We start from the raw sequence: 23,901 nt of genomic DNA, 5'->3' as shown, positions 1-23,901 counted from the left end.
TCTGTTTCCTGCTTTATTTGAGTCTGTTGAGTTATCAAAGTTGAGGTGTGAAAGTTGTGAGTTTGCCAAACATTGTAGAACCTCTTATTCTTTAAGTAATAAAAGGAGTAATTCCTCTTTTGATATTGTGCATACTGATGTTTGGGGGCCGTATCATATCTCTTCGATGGGTGGGTACAGATATTTTCTACTGTTTGTTGATGACCATACCCGGTTTTCTTGGGTCTATCTTATGCGCTCTCGGGATGAGGTTCCTGCTCTGACCCAAAACTTCAATCAGATGGTTCTCACTCAGTTTGGGACCAAAATCAAAGTCCTTAGATCAGATAATGCAAATGAATACTTTGCTCAGCCATTGACCTCCTACCTTCTTAGCCATGGAGTTATTCACCAGAGCACTTGCCCTTATACCCCACAGCAGAACGGCGTTGCTGAAAGGAAGAATAGGCATATCTTGGAGGTGGCTAGAAGCATTATGTTTACCTCCAATGTACCTATTCGCTTCTGGGGTGATGCTATCCTCATGGCAGTTTATCTCATTAATCGAGTTCCTTCCCGGGTTCTTGATATGAGAACCCCCTTTTCCCTTCTATACCCAGACGAGGAGTTGTTCATTGTTCCCCTTAAAACCTTTGGTTGTACCTGTTTCGTTCAGCTTCTCGGGCCTCATCATTCCAAGTTTGAACCTAAGGCCTCCAAATGCATTTTCCTTGGTTATGCACAAACTCAAAAGGGTTATTGCTGCTATGATCCGGTTTCAGGGAAATGGTTTGTCTCCATGGATGTCACCTTCTTTGAGGAGACACCCTATTATCCTAGGGTTTCTCCTCAGGGGGAGAGCAGTGAGAGTGGAAGTGGGGCTGGTCGTTTACCTATTCCACTGGATGATGAAGGCTGTAGTGGTGAGGGTGGTCAGAAGGAGCCGGAGTTGAGAGTCTATCACAGGCGATGCAGGCAGGTTGATCCCAGTCATCGGCAGTCCCGGCCAGCTCCAGTTCCTTCTGTGGCTCCAGATCCAGAGCCTATTGAGATACCCCTCACTGTTGCCACTTCCTCTCTTGTGGATGACCTTGATCTCCCTATTGCCATTCGCAAAGGGAAACGACATTGCACCACTTCTACAGCTCACAGCATCTCACAGTTCTTATCCTATGATCATCTGTCTCCATCTTACCGGTCCTATCTTACTTCCATTGCCGATGTCCCTATTCCAAGAACAGTGCAAGAAGCCTTATTAGTTCCAGAATGGAAAGTTGCAATGCAAGTTGAAATGGATGCCTTGTTGAAGAATAATACTTGGGCATTGGTTGACCCACCAAAAGGAAAGAAACCGGTGGGATGCAGATGGGTGTTCACTGTGAAGCATAATGCTGATGGCTCTATTGAAAGGTACAAAGCCCGACTGGTTGCAAAGGGGTTCACTCAGACTTATGGTATAGACTACTTGGAGACCTTTGCCCCAGTAGCCAAGATGACCACCATCCGAGTTCTGTTATCCCTTGCAGCAAATCATTCTTGGCCCCTGTTTCAGATGGATGTTAAAAATGCCTTTCTGAATGGAGACTTACAGGAAGAGGTTTACATGCAGTTGCCTCCTGGATTCCATGATACTGAGACAGGTAAGAAGGTTTGCCGACTAAACAAGGCATTGTATGGTTTGAAGCAGTCACCTAGAGCCTGGTTTGATAGGTTCAGATTAGCCCTTGGAAAGTTTGGTTATGTACAGGCTCAGTCAGATCATACACTATTCATCAAGAGGGTGGAGTCCTCCCTGACACTACTTGCAGTATATGTTGATGATATTGTGGTGACAGGAAATGACAATCATGAGATTGAGTCCCTCAAACAGCTCCTTCATCAAGAGTTTGAGGTGAAAGATCTTGGTGCACTACGGTACTTTTTGGGTATTGAGGTTGCTAGATCCAAGCAGGGGATTTTTATCTCTCAGAGAAAATATGTTCTAGATCTGTTGGCGGAAACTGGAAAGTTGGGGGTTAAGCCGGCTGATACACTCATCGAACAAAATTACAAGATTAGTGTAGAGGGCGGGGAGCCTCTTGAAGACAAAGTTATGTTCCAACGGTTGGTTGGAAAGCTCCTATATCTCTGCCTCACTCGGCCGGATATCAGCTATGCAGTTAGTGTTGTTAGCCAGTACATGCACTCCCCTAGAACTTCTCATCTTCTTGCGGCAGAGAGAATATTAGCATACTTGAAGAGATGCCCGGGTAGAGGTATACTGCTAAAGAACAATAATCACATGAGGGTGGAAGTCTATACAGATGCCGATTGGGCTGGGAGTGTTGATGACAGAAGGTCTACCTCTGGATATTGTGCCCTTGTGGGAGGTAACCTTGTCTCTTGGAGGAGTAAGAAGCAGAGTGTTGTTTCCCGCTCCAGTGCTGAAGCGGAATACAGGTCAATGGCTAATGGAGTGGCTGAAATCTTATGGCTGAGGTCACTACTTGAAGAGTTGGGTATTGACTATGAAAAGCCCTTAATGCTGTATTGTGATAATCAGGCAGCTATTAATATAGCCCACAACCCAGTGCAGCATGATAGAACTAAACACATCGAAGTTGATCGACATTTTGTGCGAGAAAGAGTCACATCACAAGAAGTGTCTTCCGTACATCACATCTAATATGCAGCTCGCGGATATCCTCACCAAGGCTGTACCAAGGAAGAAGTTAGAGACAGACCTATCCAAGTTGGGAATGATAGATATCTACTCCCAACTTGAGGGGGAGTGTAGAGAACACTGATGTGGGCCCCACTGCAGTGGGCCCCACTGTGTTCGTAGGACAGCATGTGTAGTTATTTGTTTCAGTTTGAGTCAGTTTGTTAATTCAGTTGTTATTTATTTCAGCTTTTATTTACTTTATTTATTGTGTAAGTACTAAGGGCAGATGTGTCCTTTCCATTGTGTACTAAACATAACCTATAAATAATAAGAAAGTGGCGGCGGCAGATCTGTTAGAATTTGTTCCTCCTTTCAACCTCTTGTGTTCTCCTGTTCCTCTTCTATTCTCTCTTCTTTCTCTCACTTTTCTTCTATTTTGTAAACCTAAAACCTACGAGGATTCAAGACTGATTACAGTCTTGATCTTCTACTGAACCTTCTACAGGAGATAGGATATGACATCAGTACTCCAATGAAACTCTATTGTGCCAATCATGCAGTGGTTCATATCTCTTCCAATCCAGTGTTTCATAAAAGAACCAAGCACATCGAAGTTGACTGTCATTTGTGAGAGAGAAGGTGCTGAATGGAGTGATAGAGACTGCATATGTTAATACGGGAAATCAGTGGGCAGACTTGTTTACAAAAGGTTTTAGTCGGGGGAGAGTGGACTACATATGTAACAAGCTGGGATTATATGATATATACTCATCAGCTTGAGGGGGAGTGTTAGTGAAGGGGTATTTCGGTCTTTGTACCTGTTGAGAGTGTTGATGTGTACTATTATGTTAGTTTGAGTGCCTCTTACTTAAATAAGGGCACTTATATCTTTTCCAATTACATTAATAATATAATAACAGGTCTGGCCGAAACTAGGAGTGATTTTTCCTAATTTCGAACCAAACCTTTTCTCTTCTCCTTCCTCTTTCTTCCTTCTTCTTTCTTCTCTTCCTTAAACTCAAACTCCAACTTGAACTCAAACTCCTAATTACCTACTCCTAATGGTAACACAACTCTTACTTAAGATAAGATAAGGATAAGGATAAGGATAAGATAAGATAAGGGATAAGGGATAAGGAATGGTGTAGCTGGCGGGCAGAGCTGATGTGGTAAGATAAGTGTGGGTTCAGCCTGATGAGCTGTCATGTGGGCCCCGCCCTACTGCTGCTACCGGGCGGTGCACGCGTCTTGCAGTGCTGCTGTCGTGCGGTGCGTGCTACTGCCTAGTGCTGCTGCCGTGCGGTGCGTGCTATGCGTTGTCGGGCGGTGCGTGCTACGTGCTGCCGGGCAGTGCGTGCTGCGTGCTGCGCTTTGCCGGGCGGTGCGTGCTGCTGTGCGCGCTGCCGGGCGGTGCGTGCGGTGCGCTGCCGGGCTGCTGTGCGGTGCTGCCGAGCGGTGCGTGCTGCTTCCTATGACTGCGCCGCAGTGTGTTGCCGGGCGGTGTGTCCATAACATAGCACTAAAGAAATAATAAAATAAACAAAAGGAGGCCCATGACTAAAAGAACATAAACTTAAAAACATAACATAAAAAGAAATAAAACTACCAAGGCCCATTCGGCCCATTCTGACTCCACTCCCCCTCAAGCTAAGCATAGATGTTAATCATGCCCAACTAGCTGCTCTTCTAATGCAATGAAGGGAAGGCACACCTCTCTTGAGGCCACTCTCTCTTGTATAAAGTGTCTGTCTACCTTAATGTGCTTAGTTCTATCTTGCTTAACTAGGCTGTGAACAATGTTAATAGCAGCCTGGTTATCAAAATATAACATTAGTGGCTTGTCACATGAGACACCCATCTCATCAAGAAGAGATCTAAGCCAATAACAACTCGGAAACCCCATGGGCCATAGCCCTATATTCTGCTTTAGTTGAAGATCTAGCAACCATTGCTTTTACTACTCCAAGAAACAATATTCCTAGCCACCATTGCACAATAACCTGATATGGACCTCCTATCATCAACATTACCTTCTCAATTAACATCTGTATATGCCTCTACCCTCATATGACCATGTTTAGCAAACAGTATGCCCTTCCCAGTATGTCTCTGGGAGCATGCATGAACTGGCTTATTACATTGGCAGCATATGAAATGTCTGGAGTCATAAAAAGATAAAGAAGTTTTCTCAACAATCTCTGAAACACTCCCTTATCAGCTAAAAGCTCTCCATCACCAACTAAGAGTTATGATTCACATTAATAGGGGTGGAGGCAGGTTTAGCACCAAGTTTCCCAGTCTCACTAAGAAGATCCAACACATATTTCTATTGAGAAATGAATATACCTTCTTTAGAACTAGCAACCTCAATGCCCAGAAAATACCACAATTTCCCCAAGTCTTTGTTCTCAAATTAAGAGTTAAGGAACTTCTTGAGATCATTGACCTCTTATGTATCACTGCCAGTAACAACAATATCATCCACATAAACAATAAGGAATGTGACCAAAGTATTTCTCCTTTTAACAAAGAGGGTATGATCTAATTGAGTCTGAGTATATCTAAATTGAACAAGAGCAGCCCTAAATCTGTCAAACCAAGCAGATGGAGATTGCTTCAAACCATCAAGTGACTTCTTCAATTTGCACACCTTGCCTTGCATCTCCTTACTATACATACCAGGGGGAGAAACATACACTTCTTTAATGAGCTCACCATTTAAGAATGCATTCTTAACATCAAATTGATAAAGGGGCCAATCATAGCTCACTACCAAAGATAAAAGAACCCTTACAGAAATCATTTTAGCAACTAGAGAAAAAGTTTTAGTGTAATCCATCCCATACACCTGGGTATATACCTTGGCAATAAAACATGCCTTGTATCTCTCAATTGACCCATCAACATGATACTTGATGGTATAAACCCACTTACACCCAACAGGTTCCTTTCCAGTTGGCAAGTCAATAATGTCCTAGGTATTATTTTTATAGACTGCTTCTATTTCAGCCCTCATAGCATCCCTCCATTCTGGTTTGGCTAGGGCTTTGGTCACTGACTTTGAGATGGGTTGAGAGGAAATAGAGGCTAGATAGGAATAGTTGGATAGGGACAATAGACTATAAGAAAGATGTTTGGAAATACAATGAATTGTACATTTTCGCTTACCTTTTCTCACAACAATGGGAAGGTCAAGGTCTAGAAATAGGGGTGCTAGTGGTAACAATGTCGGACCTGTCATCTCTTCAGTGATTAGGAGTGCTTGAGACTCAACTTGAGATGTGGGAACAACCTACGTCTGCCTTAGTCTTTGCTGTTGGTACCACCTCTAGAGAATAGGATGTGTAGTAAAAACAGGAGGGCTAGTAGGAGGAGGGGGAGGAACAAGAATAGGAGATCTGGTAATGTACCCCCATTTCCCTCTACTACACACAAGTATCTTAATTGACTAAGACCAGGCTAAATAATTGGTTCCATCCAATTTCATAGTGGTCAATGCCCCTAACAGAGTCTCCACAGGCCCCCATGTCCAAACCCGGAATCTGTGGGATATTTGGGTTCTCCTCTAGTTTGCTCCATTGAGTGGACGAATGCAAACAAAAATAAAAATAAGGTTTACTAGGCTAGATTTGTTGTTTCAAGCAAAGAACTACTATTCAATCACCCATAACTAGGGTTTCACAAGACCTGATCGGATGGGAGAAGGAGAGAAAGTTCAACCACTCCTTTCAAAGATTTCAGAACTCTGTTCAACACAAACCGCCCTTAATAGAAATCAAAGAGCTCCCCTTTGATCCCCAAGTGCCAACTTCAAAGTGTCTCTAGGACTTGTAACAAGATTTCTCAAGTTACATAGGGTTTTTGGAAAAAAAACTCCATACACATTGTGTATGGGCTAAGAAAGAAGAAAACAGTTGAAGGTGAGAACCCACTCTGATACAAAATTGTGAAACACACCTGCAATAAATCAGAAAAAATAGAAAAAAAAAGAAAGAAAGAAGAATGAAAGGTTTCAGCAAAAGCTTGTGGAAGAAGAAGAGGAAGGAAGAGAGAAGAGAAGATGTTCGATCTCTTATCTAGTCCCCTGAAGATGTCTTTTATTTCTTAATATAAAAACTGAGTACAATTCCTTAGATGCCCTTAATAGGGCGGCCAGCATTAAAGAACTAATAAAATAAAAAAAGGAGGCCCATAACTAAAAGAACATAAACTTCAAAACATAACTTAAAAGAAATAAAGATACTAAGGCCCATTTGGCCCATTCTCACTACATGCAAGAGCCTTGAAAGTGCCACAACATACCAAGCAAAGCAGTAATTTGAGTAACAACTTTCCTATTCCCAAACCTCCTTGCTCTTTGGCCCTACACACCACTTCCCATTTGACCAACTCCTCACCATCACCAGCCATATTAACATTGCATTTTATTTATTTTTTTTGTGTAACTAGAATTCTTTGTTTTATATTAAAAGCTTAAGGTAGGAAACTTAGCAGTAGTACAAGTAATGTTAATATACAATACAAAGTAAACAGTACATACATTATAAGTGTGTAAGAACATGATATACAAGGCGGTGTCACACTACCATTACAAAAGGAAGAGATACCTGAATTATGCTTCAAAGCCAAGTCTTCAACAGCCCATGAAACATTTTTCAGATTCACTTTTCCGTCCTGATATAAAACAAAAGGGTAAATACAAACAAAGTAAAGGTTCTGAATACCCACTTATAAAATTCTATAAACAGAAACAACTTGCAAAATAAAATCCATTCAAATATTAGTGGTGCCCTTTGTTTGATCTGAATGATAGTTTTAGAGACCAAACCATCTTTGTAAGCTCTAGGCCATCATCACTATCTTCATCTTTGCACAACGAATCAGCAGCAGTTGCATCATAAAATTCCTCATTCACTTTCCCATCCTCAAATTCATTATTGATACCAGAGGAATTAGAGGATTTTGAGTGTAGGATATTGGTTGAAAAATCACATGTCAGTGCAGGGTTTGCTCCAAAGTATTCCTTGAGAGCTGAACAATCAAATGGGACCAGTAACATTAGACTCCTGTCTTCTGGATGGCTAAAAAATAGAAAAGTGAAGGATGATGGAAAATAAATACTTTTGGATAATTTCTGCTTCAGGTATTGACAAGTTCTCAAAACATAGGGTAATGCCAAAATCTTGGTTCAGTTCAAATAACAACTCTACTATTTTTTGGAATAGTATGGGTTTTTGTTGATAATGTCACTATTGTTATTACTAATACCACCATAACCACTCTTATCATCAAGAAATCATCTTAACAAACAGAAATTTTATTAATTTGTGAAAAAAGAATGAGATACAAAATCTGAAGTTGTGCCAAGCACCTCTTTTATAGGATAGCACTTTCTACTTACACTTTGTACCATTTATATAATGTGTGCACTACATAATCTCCCAATATTACCAATTTCTATTTATCATATGCCTTGCCAAGGCATCAGCCATATTGCTGGATGATTACATAATCCAACTGTGTTATTTTTTTTTTGATAAATAAAGTAAAATTTGACTAAATAGCAAAAATATAGGCATCTCAAGCATCCCCAAAGAGAGGCATGAGGTGCTATCTCTCACAAATTATAGAGCACAATACGAAAAAACAATTACAACTGAGCCCAATACAAGTAATGCCTATTTACCCCTTGCTTAGTCAATGCATCCACCATCTCATTTCCCGATCCCCTAACACAACTTATCATCAAATTCATATTTCTAGTAAGCCATTTAAATTTCTTTATCTCTTCCCTAAAGTTCCAAGTCATGGACTTTGGTTGCTTTAGCCAACCAACTACTAATTTCGAATCTCCTTCAATCTCCACATTTCTCAAGCCTAACTCACTTGCTATCTGTATCACTTTCAACGTTGCCTTAACTGCTCCCATCAAAGTTCAATTTCACAAAATCTTCATATGAAGGCTTCCAAATTACATTTACTCCTACTTTTCTTGATGCACTTCTGGCCACCACCCCTAGATTCTCCAAATATCATCAAAAGAAACATGCAATAAAGAGTCCAAAGTTCTAATCTAGTGTATTACTCTCACCATTACACAATCACTTATTGCTTCCTTACTTCTCTCCTTCTCTAAAAAGATTCTAGCATTCCTTTCTTCTCACAGAGTCCAAATTCCAGCTGCTTTTACATTTATCCACATGATCTTGCCCCTTTTCTTAGGCCAAACAAAAGTAGAAGGGTCAAAAAACTTACCCACCTCCCTTGACAAAGTCCACTTGCGCCCAAGCAAAGAGAAAAACCATTCCCAAATATCTATAGCAAAAGGATAGGATTACTCATTCCTTGAATTGTTATTTAACCTTCTTCCCTAGTTCTTGTGTTTTTCCGGATTTAACCTTCGAGAAGATGATTGGTAGAAGAAGCATGGTGGATGGTCTTTATGTCCTTGAGAATAAAGTTGGTTTTGTGGCACCAGCATCAGAGTTGAGTAGTTAGTTGAGTCAATCAAATAAGAGTCATTTTTTTGTGGCATAATCACCTGGGTCATGTGTGCTTTGAGTTACTGAAGTATTTGTTCCCTTTTTTATTTAAGTCTTGTTCAGTGTTGGATTTCCAATGTCAAACGTGACAGCTAAGCAAACAATGTAGAACATCTTTTCCTTCAAGAAACAAAATATTAGTTTCCTTTTCATATTGTGTATTCAGATGTTTTGGGCCCTACTACTACACCATCTGATGGCAGCTACAGATACTTTATTACTTTGATTGATAATTGTTCCCGCTACACTTGGAAATTCCCTATGCACAATAGAGATGAAGTTCCTAAAATTGTAAAGGACCTTCAACAAAAGATATTTACTCAGTTCCATGTAGAAGTTCAAATATTTGTCGGATAAGTGATAAGGCAAAAAAAGAAAAAGGAAAAAAAAAAGAAGTGTGTGAATGTATTCTGTTTTGCATGTTTTTTTGTAGTGGGATCCCAAATTGTTGTCTTTGGGTAGCTCTGTTGACAGTTTGGGACCAGGGGCATTTTCGTCATTTTATAAGTCAGATTTTTGGTCAGGGCAGTTGGGTGCATTTCTGTTGGGTTTTGGTCTCTTGGGTCTTTTTGTAACAAAAGTTATCTTTTAGGTGTTCATTTGAAGTTAGTTTTGTTCCTAAGGAGTTGGTGAGAGGGAAACATTCTAGGGGCTTATGTGTAAATATTTTAACTAGCTTGTCCAGTAAGCCAGTGAGTCTTATAAAAGAGAAGGGGGCTGTTTCTGTAGGGGTCTTTTTGGTTCTTTATCTCTTGTTTGAGCTATAGCTCAGCCCCAGCTAGGGTTTTCAAGCATTGGAAGCTTGGGTTTTGAGGAGTCGACCCATCTTGGCACCTTCCAATCCCTCATCGCTGCGTGTCTGCACGGAAGGCCAGCTTGCTGCCATTGTTACTGTAGCGGAACTGTTCCAGGAGGAGTTTTACTTCGGGTTCAGGTCTGAAATCCCTAAAAATCCAACTTATTTTGTTGTTTTCAGCTTTGTATTTCTTGTGCTTATTGCTGTATACTTGAGGTACTGCATGTAACTTGTCTTTCCGCCCACATCAAGTGGTATCAGAGCCAGGTTCTTTCCTTGGGTTTGCTTCAAAGTTCACTCCTTCTTGTGTCCTCCTTGGAGGCTTCCTTCACATCCCCTAGCAAGAAGTTTAATTTTCCTCTACCCCCAATAGCCATCATGGCTGATTGGGCCCATTCTAAGTAGTTTGATCCATCAAACTTAATAGTTGTAATCTGAAAAGGTGTTTTCAGTCATGTTACCTGAACCACCAGTCCCAAAAACACCTTCCCCCTGGTTCTTGTACTCCATTCTAAGTTAGGAGATGATTAAGGAGAAGCTTTAAACTACCGTGACAAGAAAAAAACTGTACCTCAAGGCTGATAACAGCCGACCTAGGACAATGATTTTGCAGTTAGATAACAGTCAACTATTGTCCTGTGATTGATACCAGTCCTAGACTTTAGGTTGTTTTTTTTTCCCAAAAATCAGTCCTGGACTGATTGATATCAGTCCTAAGATTTTCTATCTGTCCCTTTCTGAATGAATAACAAAGTCCTTTTGAATACCAATCTCAAGAAAAGGTACTTACTTTATGAAGAAAAATAGCCAATTTACCTCTTACTGCTGTCGGCCTCAAGAAAGGAAGAAACTTGCCTAGAAAAACTGAAGAATGCCAACTTGTCTCTGCTGTCAGCCTCAAGAAAAAGGAGAAAATTTCCCAGAAAACTGATTTCTACCTTCAGTCTTCAAACTTTATCAATCGACTACTGTCAACACCTTGAATCTTGATCAAAGAACCAGGAGAAAGCTCATCGGCACCTCCAATCTTGATCAAGAATCAATCTTGATCACTCAATTTCTGCCTGATTCTTCCTGATTACAAGAAGCACTCTCCAATCTTAGGACAGCTGCTAAAAGCCTTCTTGCAACCTCCAAGAATCAGCCGAAGTAAGGATCTTTCTGAACTTTCAGCCCTAAACAATCCTCATGTGGTCGGCTGAATTAAATCCACATGAGAAGTAATACAGGTTCAAAAAGAAGAAGAAGAAAAGAGAGAGAGAGAGAGAGAGAGAGAGAGAGAGAGAGAGAGAGAGAGAGAGAGAGAGAGAGAAGAAGAAGAAGAAGAAGAAGAAGAAGAAGAAGAAGAAGAAGAAGAAGAAGAAGAAGAAGAGAGAAGAGAGGAGAGAGGAGAAAAGAAAGAAGGGGTTCGGTGATTGATGATCTGCCGCCCCATACACTTCTTTATTTATAGCTTTAGGTTCCTTACAAGAATAGGAGAAAAAACATAAAGTCCTAGTCCTACTAAGACAAAAAGAAAAGAGGATAAACATAACATTGATAAGGCCAGCCGGCCCATCTCAAAAGAAATTAGAAACAGCTAGGTGTGGGTATGGAACCACACACACTAGAGCCTGAGTGTGGGTATGGAACCTCACACTCGTGGCTAACCAACTATTTCTTCAAGATGAAAGGAATACATTTTTACATAGAAGTGAAAATCAAGCTAGGTTAGGCTTAAAGTCAACCCTAACCCAATCCAAGTTGTTGAAACCCCACTCTTACCCCTAACCCAACCTAACGACTTTGTGTTGGTTTGGATTTCAATTGGTCCAACCACCTAACAATGTCATCTTATAAACATGGACACTTTAAGCTCTCCACCCTTAATCTATTCCCCAAAGGCCTTCTATACCTAGATTTCAATTGATTCACAAATTCTATAGCTATCTCTTCCTATCTAGTGATCACTTATCAACCACCAACTTAGCCCATAAAATTCTTTCTTCCCCTTCCATTGTACAAAGCATGAAGGAAATTAGTGTTCCCATCCAAAAAAGAAGAAAACAAACATAGTTCAATAACAATAAAGATGAAAACTGACACAAATAGTGTTAGGTGTCTTTATAGTGTCTTAAAACCCTAGAAAACATATATTGACTTCCTAAACTACCCCTGGTTGTTGTACACTACTTTTTTTTTTGTAAACCCCAAAATTTACTCCCAGTGGAGGGGCAGGCGGCCACTGAAAATTTTTTTGTGTAAACGAAAAAGGCCTAAGATTGGGGACAAAAAAACCTAACCCCTTGAAAAAACCTATACAACAGGGGTCATCCTAAAATACTATACACAAAACATACAAAACAAAAGACTAACCATTTGACACTACTAAACAACATTGGAACCTACCAATTGTACTCTCTAAAATAACCTTATAAAAAAGATAGCTGACCATATTTTCCCATAACCAAAATACTAACCATAACATACCAAATAACAATGCAATTGACATGAAATTTGAACCATAAACTCTTTAAGGTGGGTTGTAAGGCCCACTGGTCAATGTTTGACTTTGACTTTGACCAATTGTTGACACTCCCAAAAATCCTGCAATGGTAACCTTCCTTGATAAAAGCTTTCCTGTAGTTTGATTAGCTTCAGATTTGTAGGGTTTCTTCTATGCTTAAGCTTCAAAATGTCCAAATTTATCATAACCTAATGATTGGATTAAAAGAAATTAAGCCTTACATTTTTGCCCAAAAGTTGGACTGTTGACAAAAACAATATTCTCCATCTCTCTTTTTGCCTTATTCTGAGCTTTGGTCAATGATTGATGAAAACCATCTACATCACCCACACAACACGGAACAAATTTCTGGTTGCCTGAATTTTATAATGTTGACTTGGTCAAATGATGTGGGCGCCGGCAGCAGTAGCAGAAATTTAGTGCAGCAACAGCAGCAATTTAGTGTTCTCATCCTATCTTATCTATTCAGTATTCTTACCTTATCAGCTTTCAGTAGCAGGGATTAGTAGGAGTCTTATCTATTCAGTGTTCTTATCTTATCAGTTCAGTAGTATGGATTAGTAGGGAGTCTTATCTTATCTTATCAGTTCAGTAGGATAGATTAAGGGAGCTTTATCTTATCTTATCTTATCAGTAGGATAGATTAAGGAAGTCTTATCTTATCTTATCAGTTCAGTCTTATCTTATCAGTTAATAGGATAGAGTAGTAGATTAGCAAGGAGTCCTCCTAAAAGTAGGATTCTACCTCTTGTAATCTCCTATTTAAGGAGCTGATATTATTCAATAAAGGTATCGAAAATTTCAGTCAAGAAAGAGTGCAGAGGAGAGTTAGGTGATCTCTTGAACAAATCACCATTAAGGCGCCAAGATAGGTTCATCAAGAAAAGGGAGGAACAAGGGAAAACAGGAGGTTTTTCCCTGTGGACCGACCCGTGACGAGATCCTATTCGTGGGCCCATAACAACTTGGTATCAGAGCAAGGTGTCATGGGTGACCTTGAGCAATTGAAGACTAGAGTTCAGGATCTGGAGCTCAAGATTGTGGAAAACAGCACGGAGGTGCGCGAGATCAAGGACGACGTTCGAGAATTAAGGCGCTTGATGGAGTTGTACTTTTCCAGCAAGGAAAGGAACCCGGAAGGGGCTGCAACCACAACTGGCCGCCGACCAGACGTGGCAGAATCGTCGGGCGAGCAGCAGGTCGTTGCCCTAGCGCAGGTTAGAAACACCCAGAATGTCTCGATTAAGCAGGAATCCGGTGTTGTCGAGGTGTTGCAGAATCTTGGGATTGCATATCTTCAAGTTGTTGCAGGTGCTGGGGCAAGTGCTAGTGAAGGAGCTTGTATGCCTCATGTTGCGGCTGCAAATCTTGCAAAAGAGTGTTTGTTAGCTGCAGTCAGATTAGATCCTAGGGCTGCACTTATCTGGGTGAATCTTGCTAATGCATACTATTTGGCTAGTGATCATAGAAGGGCTAGAAGGTGCCTGGAGAAGACAGCAAAACTGGAGCCTAATTGCATGTCAACTCGATATGCTGTTGCACTTCATTGTATCAAGGATGCAGAAAGGTCTCAAGATCCCACTGAACAACTTTCATGGGCTGCGAATGAAATGGCTTCAATACTCAGAGAAGGGGACTCTGCAACAATTGAGTTTCGGATAGCATGGGCAGGACTTGCCATGGTTCACAAGGCTTAGCATGAAATTGCAGCAACGTTTGGAACTGGACATAATGATTTGACAGAAGTGGAAGAGCGAGCTCTGTACACACTAAAGGAGGCAATAGAAGAGGATCCAGATGATGCGGTTCAGTGGCACCAGCTTGGCCTTCACAATCTTTGTACTCTACAGTTCAAGACATCTCAGAAGTACCTTAAGGCTGCAGTTGGCCGCGGCAAAGAATGCAGCTACGCATGGTCAAATCTTGGTATCTCACTACAGCTGTCTGAGGATGAACCCTCTTCATTGGAATCCGATCCAGGAGGGCAAAATCATTCCACCTATCCGGGATTCCTTTGACTGTGTTTCAAGACACCCATCCTGAATTCGAGCTTGAGGACAAGCTCGTAGTCCAGGAGGGGAGTAATGATGTGGGTGCCGGCAGCAGCAGCAGTAATTTAGTGCAGCAACAGCAGCAATTTAGTGTTCTCATCCTATCTTATCTATTCAGTATTCTTACCTTATCAGCTTTCAGTAGCAGGGATTAGTAGGAGTCTTATCTATTCAATGTTCTTATCTTATCAGTTCAGTAGTATGGATTAGTAGGGAGTCTTATCTTATCTTATCAGTTCAGTAGGATAGATTAAGGGAGCTTTATCTTATCTTATCTTATCAGTAGGATAGATTAAGGAAGTCTTATCTTATCTTATCAGTTCAGTCTTATCTTATCAGTTAATAGGATAGAGTAGTCTCCTATTTAAGGAGCTGATATTATTCAATAAAGGTATCGAAAATTTCAGTCAAGAAAAGAGCAGAGGAGAGTTAGGTGATCTCTTGAACAAATCACCATTAAGGCGCCAAGATAGGTTCATCAAGAAAAGGGAGGAACAAGGGAAAACAGGAGGTTTTTCCCCGTGGACCGACCCGTGACGAGATCCTATTCATGGGCCCATAACATCAAACTTACCCCATTTACATCTATGAAAGGTATTGTACCCTCTAATATTTATAGTTATGAGCTTATTTTGACAAATTAGATTCTATTAAAAAATAGCTTTAAAAGATATTCTAGAGCCATTTTAGTTTTTTTTTCAGGTTTTCTATTTAAATGAGTCAAACAGTAGAACTGATGGTTGAGCAGTTCAAGTCCATGAGCCAGTCACCAAAACTGTTCTATGTCTGGTCCAAGTCTGACTACATTGTGTGGAAGCATACATTGATACAAACAAGGCAGGAGCCCTTGATGACTCAAAATCTATTTTAGTAGGTTGAACTCTAGTCGGTGGAAATCTGTTTACTTTGACAAGTAAAAAAGTGATCACTTGTTGCAAAATCTGGTGCTGGTGACAAATTTAAAGCCATGACTCAGTGTGTTGTAACTACTAGGTCTGAAGCTCATACTGGATCAGTTTCTAGTGATAGTACCTATTAGCTTGTGTTGTGGCATCAAATCTGCAATTAATATAGCTCATAATCAAGTTTAGCATCATGCAACCAAAAATATTAAGGTAGATATTCACTTTATTAGAGAAAAGGTCGACTTTAAAGACATATGTCTACCTTATGTGAAGATTGAAAATCAACTTGCAGATTCTTGAATAAACAGGTGATATATAGCCAAGTTGTTTAATGTATTTACCAAGCTAAGCATGATTAAATATGTACACCCCACTTGAAGTGGAGTGAATGGAGTGGACACACCCAATAGTTCGGATCTCTCATTCTTCTTTTCTCACTTTTTATCCTTTTCTTCTTTTGATCCTTCCACTAACAAGGCAAATCATCTCTCACACTCTCTTCCATCTCTTCTGGTTGGAGTTCCAGGTTGGCCCTTCTCTAATCCAATCAGTCCAAGGTGCACTACAATTATTCATGTCTATCCATGATATGTACCATTATCTGGAGTTACCAATATGCACTGTCATATGAATAAATTATGACACTTGTAGGATAATGTGGCAGCTAATGGTTATTGCCTTTACAATTTAAAGTGCTAAAGGTTCTGCAGTCTTAGTTCATAACAAAGTAGAGAATCCTATACCCTTGGAGAGTAAAAAGAGCTTAGAAGCTAATTTAGGACTCTAAAGTCCTTTAGGAATTTCGAAAAGAGTTCAGAATGCATTATGTTGATTGTAAGAAGTGTTTACTCTGGAGTTGAAGTGTTTACTTGGCTTGTGACTTTGGATCATTTAAAAGCAATAAGTTTTCAACTTCCAACTATATGTGTAATGCATAAGAATCAGAGGAAAATTTTAGATACCTTTTTATCCATTGTAGTTAGGTGGAATTCATATGGGAGACATTCTTTGAAAACTTTAATTTGCATAAACCAAATCCATCAAATCCAAATGAGATATTTTTGCAGTTGCCAAATACATAAAGGAGTGGGAAGGTTAAGATCCCACAGAGAGTAGTGCCATTAAATGTGTGCTGGTGCATTTGGAAAGGAACAGGGAAGTTTTTGAAAACAAATACCTTTGAAGAAGGAAGCTGGTTGCTGATATTTGCTCACGGTTGCTGAATGGTGTCTTTCTTATCAAGAGTTAGTTCAAAGATATGCAAAGAGAAGAAGGCATCAAGGAAAAGCTGTTGCTTTATTTGGGTTTAGTTAGTGGGGCAATTTAATCTGTTAAGGCAATTTAGGATCGTCAAATTTCAACTTGCACAGGAAACACTATACTATGCATCCTATGAAGCTGGAATGTTTTCTGTAACTATTCTGTAGATAATGGCCCGAATGGGCCTTAGTTTCTTTATTTTTCTTTAAGTTATGTTTATGACTTGTTTTAATAGGTAGTAGGCCTTAGTTATGGGCCTTCTTTTTCTTTTTTTATTGTTTTTTGTTGCTGTCTTTAGTGATGGACGCCCTACTAAGGGCAATCATATAATTGTCCTTATTTTTTACAACAAAAGAATAAAAGAGATCATTGGGGGATGAAGAGAGGTTTTGAACTCTCTCTTCTTCCCTCCCTTGCTTCTATCTTCTACCTCCTTTACTTTTCTCTCAACAATCTTCTTCTCTTCTGTTTTTTCTTTTCTTTATTTCAGATTGTTGCAGGTGGGATCTACAACTTGGTATCAGAGCGGCGGTCTGACCTTCTCTTCTCTTTTTCTTAATCCCATACACAGGTTGTATGGGGAGTTGATTGGTTAACTGATTAACAAGTATTCAGCCCATTTAGAGGAGGTTTTTGGAGAAGATTGCATTGCTGGTTTAGGGCCCAAGGAAGGTTCTTGGAGGGTTTCCCAAAAACCCTAGCTAACTGGAGAGCCTTTTGATTACGGAGTATATCTAGAAGTTCCGCTTGGGGATAGAATAGAATCATTCTAACTATCTTTGAGATCGATATAAGTTGAAAAAGTTTCTAAAGACTCTGGTAGGAGTGGTCAAACTTTCTCCCTTTCCCCAGTTTGTCAGGTCTAGTGAAAACCCTAATTTGGTTATTTGAAGAGTAGTTTTTGACTTAGGACAGTAACACCCTCTTGACTAGTAATACCCTATTTTGATTTTCGTTTATCTCCGTTTGGACAATGGAGCAAACTGGAGGTGAGATGAAACTCTCCATTGATTCTGGGTTTGGTCCAAGAGGGTTTGTGGAGACTATATTAGGGGCAGTAACCTCGGTAAAGTTGTATAGAACCAATTTTTCAGCTTGGTCTCAATCTATAAGGATTCATTTTTGCAGTAGAGGAAAATGGGAGTACATCACTAGAACCAAGAAGAAACCTACAGAGGATGGATGCAAGAGAACTACACTGTAGTAGGTTGGTTAGTAAATTCCATGCAACCTCATATCAGTCAGCATTACCTATGGATGGAGACTGCAAAAGAGGTGTGGGACAGTGTTATAGAGACCTATTCCTAGAAGTTGAATGTTGCTAGGGCTTACAAACTATTTATTTTTCTATGTTGAAATCTCTTTGGCAGGAGATTGACTTGATGGAGACAAGGGTGTACTAAAGGATGCTGAGACTCAATCCCGAGTATGACATTGTCAGACAAAACATTATGGCAAAAGATGAAGTTACCTTGTCCCAAGCTTATGCCATGGTTAAAGTGAGGAAAGTTGGAGACAGGTGTAGGTTATAGAGGCCTCAATGAATCATTTTGTAAATGTTGGGGTGAAGCCAAGGGCTGGTACTAAGAAGAAAGATATAATATGTGAGTATTGCAAGAAACCTAAGCACACAAAGGATACCTACTGGAAACTACATCCAAAGCTTATACCTCCTAGATTCAAGAATAACAACAATGGTAAGAAGGGTGGGACTGGGAAGAGTGGCAATGCCAATGTAGCCACCTCTTTTGAGGTTGAAAAGTTCTGGTGATGAGAAGTTAGTGGGGGAACAAGTTGTTTTTCTTGAATCTAGGAGGTATAAGCTTTGGATGCAGTTTCCAACAGGTATCCTACTGCAGCTACCAGAGCAGAGTATGAGAAGTATGAACGACTCATCAACCACTTAGAGTCTACTACTGCAGCTAGTACATCTCCAGGAAATGGCTCCTCATCTGTGTATGTTCATTTAGGTATTTGTGCTATTGCAAATCATGCTTCTATCTTAGGTAATCATAGGATCCCTTAGATAATCGATTTTGGTACCTCTAACAATATGACTAGTGTGTCCCATTTATTTTCTACTTACCAACTTTTATTTGGTCAAGATAAGATCTCCCTTGCTCCCATCTTTGACAAAGGAAACATCAAAGCTTTAGATACCCTCATTTTATCCTTAGTTCTTCATGTTCCAAAACTAAATACTAACTCGCTTTCAATCAGTAATCTGACAAAATCCTTGAACTGTAGTGTGACATTTTTTCCTTCTTACTGTGTTTTCCAGAATGAAATCTCAAAAGGTGATTGGGAGTGGCCATGAGGCAAATGGGACATACCTATTGGACATGCCTGGACAAAATCAAGTATCACCTTTGAGAGCAGCTTTTGGTTCAAATGTGCAGAGTTAGTCATTCGTAAATCATATTATGTTATGTCATTATCATTTGGGTCATACTTCTTTTTCTTCGTTGAGTTTTTTATTTTCAGCTTTGTTTAAGGAAACTAAGGTGTCAAGTTTACATTGTGAGTCATGCGAGTTGTCAAAGCACTGCAGAAGTTCTTATTGTGCACTCTGATGTGTGGGGGCCATACCATTTACCTTACATGGGTGGCTATAAATATTTTATTCTATTTATTGATGAATTTTCTCGTTACACATGGCTTTACCTTATGCAATCCTGTGCTGAAGTACCCAAACGAGTGAAGTAGTTTCGTGAATTTGTGCTTACCTAATTTGATACCCGCATCAAGATATTCTGATCAAATAATACTATGGAATATTTTGAGAATGATCTTGTTTCATACTTTGAGAGGTTTGGGATTATACATCAGACTTGTTGTTCGCGTGCTCCAGAGCATAATAGGGTGGTAGAGAGAAAGAATCAACATGTTGAAGTATCCAGGAGCATCCTTTTTGCTTCCCATGTTCCAATGAGATTTTGGGGTGTTGTAATCATGACAGCTACCTACCTTATTAATTGCATGCCTTCTCAAGTCTTAGGGTTCAAATATGCATTTGTTGTTCTATTCCCTGAGAGTGAAATGTTCCTTATTCCCTTGTGTGTCTTTGGTTGCATATGTTATGTTCATCTTCCTCTCTCTTAGAAACATAAGTTTGAACCCAAGGCCCAAAAGTGCATTTTCTTAGGGTATGCCTCCACACAAAAGGGTTATTGCTGTTTTGATCCCACTAGTGGGACTCGTTTTGTTTGCATGGATGTTACCTTTGTAGGGTCACTTATTTTTAGTCATTGTCCTAAGGGGGAGCATTCCATTGAGTTGTTTGCTTCACCACTTCCTTCACCTTTTCTAGTTGATTTTGAGGTTGAGTCATTTGTGGTTCCTTCTGTTCTAGTGGCAGAGGTGGTTCCCTCTAGTCCTTCATGCTCCTCTTGTTCCTCCTGCTAGTCCTCCGGTTTTTACTATTCCTCCTATTCTTTACAAATGGTACCATAGACAGGCATGAGCAGGTTGTTCCCCCATCTATAGCTGAGCCTCGGACACTCTTAACTCTTGAAGAGAGGACAAGTCCTTCACCACCTGCTCCAGAACCTCCCTTCTCAGACTTGAACCTACCTATTGTTGTAAGAAATGGTAAGAGGAGATGTACAACACATTGTATTCTCAACACCTATTTTACAGCATGTTATCCCCATCTTATTATTCTTTCTTAGCCTCCATTTCTTCTCAGCCTATAGTCAGTTACAGAGGCCTTGTCTAAGCCAGAATGGAGGGAGGCTATGAAAACTGAAATAGAAGCACTTCGCAAAAATAATACTTGGGATATTGTGGATTTGCCTCATGGGAAGGAACCGGTGGGATGTAAGTGGGTGTTCACTATCAAGCACCATATTGATGGCACCATTGAGAGGTATAAGGCTTAGCTAGTAGCCAAGGGGTATACTTAGGTATATGGAATTGACTATATGGAGACTTTCTTAGTAGTTGCGAAAATGACTTCAGTGAGAGTTTTGTTGTCCTTGGTAGTGAGTTATGACTAGACCTGTTCATGGGCTAGGTAGCCCGACGGGCCAGTCTGGCCCGACCCGATATTTTTCGAGCTTGGACAAAATTTTAGGCCTGCGGGCTCGGGCTTTCTTAAATAAGATTGACCCGATACTATTACATATAATAGAAATATACATTATTTATATATAATAAATATATATAGTATGTATTTATTTATTAACCTATCATCAAATAATAATTTACTATTCAGAAAATATGAGTTAATGTATTAATTTATTAAATTATTACCAAATTAATATAATCTTAGTTTATTAAATTACACAAAAATTAGGACATTTTATGTGTAGATCAGGCTTTCGACTCGGGCTCGGGTTTCAGGCCTTATATAAGGGCTGGGCTCGGGTTCAAGATCTAGGCCCAAAGGTCGAGACGGGCTTGGGCTCGGGTTCGGGCCTGGACATTTTCTGTTGATAAAGAGGCAAAGCCCGGCCTGAACCCGACCAGGCCCGACCCATGAATAGGTCTAATTATGACTGACCATTACATCGGTTTGATGTTAAGAATGTGTTCTTAAATGGAGACTTAGATGAAAAGGTTTATATGTCACTTCCCCCAGGTACGTATGGTAAGGAAATGCAGGGCAATGTATGCAAGTTGAAGAAATCTTTATATGGCCTCAAGCAATCCTCATGAGCTTCTATACACAGCCACAATCTAACCATACCTTGTTTGTAAAGAGGAGAGGCACTTAGGTTACCTTTCTTATTGTTTATGTTGATGATTTAGGGGAATTGAGATATTCCGTGGGAATTGAAGTTGCTATGTCTAAAGGTGGCATCTTCATCTCCCATTGGAAGTATGCGTTAGATCTTCTCACAGAGACGGGGAAACTTGGTGTCAAACCTGCTTCTGCACCTATTAATGCTAACTATAAACTCTCAACTGATGATGGTGAGCTTCTGGTAGACAGGGGAGTGTTCCAAAGACTTTTGGGGAAGTTGCTATACCTTTGCATGGCACAACCAGATCTCTCATATGCTGTTAGTGTGATGAATCGGTTTATTCATGCCCCTAGAGACACACATATGGCTGCTGCAAAACGAGTTCTGTGTTACTTGAATGGAACTCCGAGAAAGGGCATCCTCTTCCCTAGGTATAGGCACATGAAGCTATACTACACATTTTCTGATTAGGGTAGTAGTATTGATGATAGGAGATTTACATCACATTATTGTGCCTTGGTTGCAAGGAATATTGTCTCCTGGAGGAGTAAGAAACAATCAATAGTAGCCAGGTCTTCGACTGAGGCAGAGTATAGGGCAATAGCACATGGAGTTTCAGAGTTGTTATGGCTCAGGTCACTTTTAGAGGAGATGGGTATTACACATGATAAGCCCTTAATGCTTTATTGTGATAATTAGGCTATGATCAACATAGCTCACAACTCAGTTCAGCATGATAGCACAAAATATATTGAAGTTAACCGACATTTTATAAGAGAGGGTAGCTTTCAAAGAAGTTTGCCTTCCTTTTATTGCCTTAGAGCAACAGTTAGCATATGCTCTGACAAAGGGTGTCCCAAGGAAAAGTTACAACATTGTCTAAAAAAGCTGGGCATGATTGATATCTATGCTCAGCTTGAGGGGGAGTGTAGAGATGATTGGCTGAATGGGCCTTAGGTTCTTTACTTTTCTTTAAGTTATGTTTATGACTTGTGTTAGTAAGTAGTGGGCCTTAGTTATGGGATTGTTTTTTCTTTTTTTTTATTGTTGTCTTTAGTGATGGACACCCTACTAAGGGCACTCATGTAATTGTCCTTATTTTTTACAACAAAAGAATAAAAGAGATCATTGGGGACTGAAGAGAGGTTTTGAACTCTCTCTCTTCTTCCTTCCCTTTCTTCCAATTTCTTCCTCTACTTTTCTCTTTTCCATCTTCTTCAATCTTCTTATTCTCTTCTGTTTTTTTTCTTTATTTCATATTATTGTAGGTGGGATCTACAACTTATTTAAAAACTGTTTTTGAGGATTTCTAATTTCTAATTTTGTCCTAAGGCACTAGCATAAAATTTTAGCTATTCTATGAAGCTTGAAGGAAAGTAAACTGCATAAAGCTTTTTAGGAGTTGTAACTGCCTTTCCTCGTTCTATATTTTCGCTCAATCAGATACTGCTCTTTTGGTTTCTTGAGAGCCACTTTTAAGTATCTTTGCTGTTTCTGTTTCTTTCCCATAGAAGAACTATATTAGTGGTCTTTGACTCTCTTTAGCCCCACTATAAGAGCAATCTGAAGAACAGTATGCTAATTATTAGAAACTTTAATAACGAGGAAGCAAAAGCCAGGCTTTTCAAAATAAATGCAGAAAAAAACATGATGCTTGCTAGTGGAACATTTAAATGTTGTAGTTGGAATACAGTTTTTGTATAATGTATATGAGATAACTAGCTATATGGAACAGGAAAACATAAATAGTGGTCTTCATGCAATTAATATTTTCCCATGTACCAAACACAATAGTGCACAGGTGAGTAATAGATTAACAATATAATTTTAAGCCATGTCATTACTGATTAATCTATGAAAGCAATTCAATCTGTAAAAAAGATCAGGTATAGACCACTCAACCTGCTACTTGACACAACAATGCATTAGGAATTGTGTATTCAAACTTTGAATGGTCATTTTTCTTCCATTTACCCCAGCCATGAGGGTCTATCTCCAGAATTAGTGTCACAAGACATCTTGCAGCATTTGAATCCAGGGGTTCATTTAGACCTCTAATCTCCCATGTTGAAGCTGCAAAACAGAATGATAAAAGTGAAATAAAAAATCATGAACACAGTGCATTCAATACATGTTCCATATTTTAAACATATTTCATGAATAAATATGCTTAAAATATTTACCTCCCCCCCCCCCCAAAAAAAAAAAAAAAAAAAAAAACAAAGAAAAAACACACACACATCACATGCAATTACATCTTCACTTCAAGAAAAAAGGTTAACACCTAACATTTCTAAGAATAATTCTTTTGATCTCTAAAGAAGCAAATACAACTGAAAAAGATGAGATATAGACAAAATAATACCACAGACTTGTAATGGAAAGCAACCACCTAACTAATCAACAAAACACATTAACAAAAAAAAAAAAAAATAGAAAGTATACACATACATCTAGATTCTCAAATCTCAAGAAAGAAAAAGGAAAAGTATTTAAAACAAAAAAGGAAAAGGACAATTATTTGATGATC

The 23,901-nt window shown here is 39.5% G+C and overlaps 1 protein-coding gene across 6 annotated transcripts in view; it reads right to left on the bottom strand.

Annotated features, from left to right (window-relative positions):
* Positions 1–23,901, bottom strand: part of LOC104589049 (protein ENHANCED DISEASE RESISTANCE 2-like) — a 170,368-nt gene that overhangs the window by 27,627 nt on the left and 118,840 nt on the right. For all 6 annotated transcript variants that reach the window (XM_088893219.1, XM_088893220.1, XM_010247229.3 and 3 more), the window contains 3 exons: positions 23,274–23,444; positions 7,452–7,654; positions 7,231–7,297 (listed from right to left, as the gene is read on the bottom strand). In XM_088893219.1, coding sequence (XP_088749345.1) covers positions 7,231–7,297; positions 7,452–7,654; positions 23,274–23,444 — 441 coding nt within the window. The remainder of the gene's footprint in view (positions 1–7,230; positions 7,298–7,451; positions 7,655–23,273; positions 23,445–23,901) is intronic.

This window comes from Nelumbo nucifera, chromosome 8 (assembly GCF_055504915.1).
Source record: "Nelumbo nucifera cultivar China Antique chromosome 8, China Antique-T2T, whole genome shotgun sequence".
In the NCBI taxonomy this organism is placed as follows: domain Eukaryota; kingdom Viridiplantae; phylum Streptophyta; class Magnoliopsida; order Proteales; family Nelumbonaceae; genus Nelumbo; species Nelumbo nucifera.
Note: the sequence above shows the minus strand (reverse complement) of the source record. Positions and strands in the feature narration are given on the sequence as shown.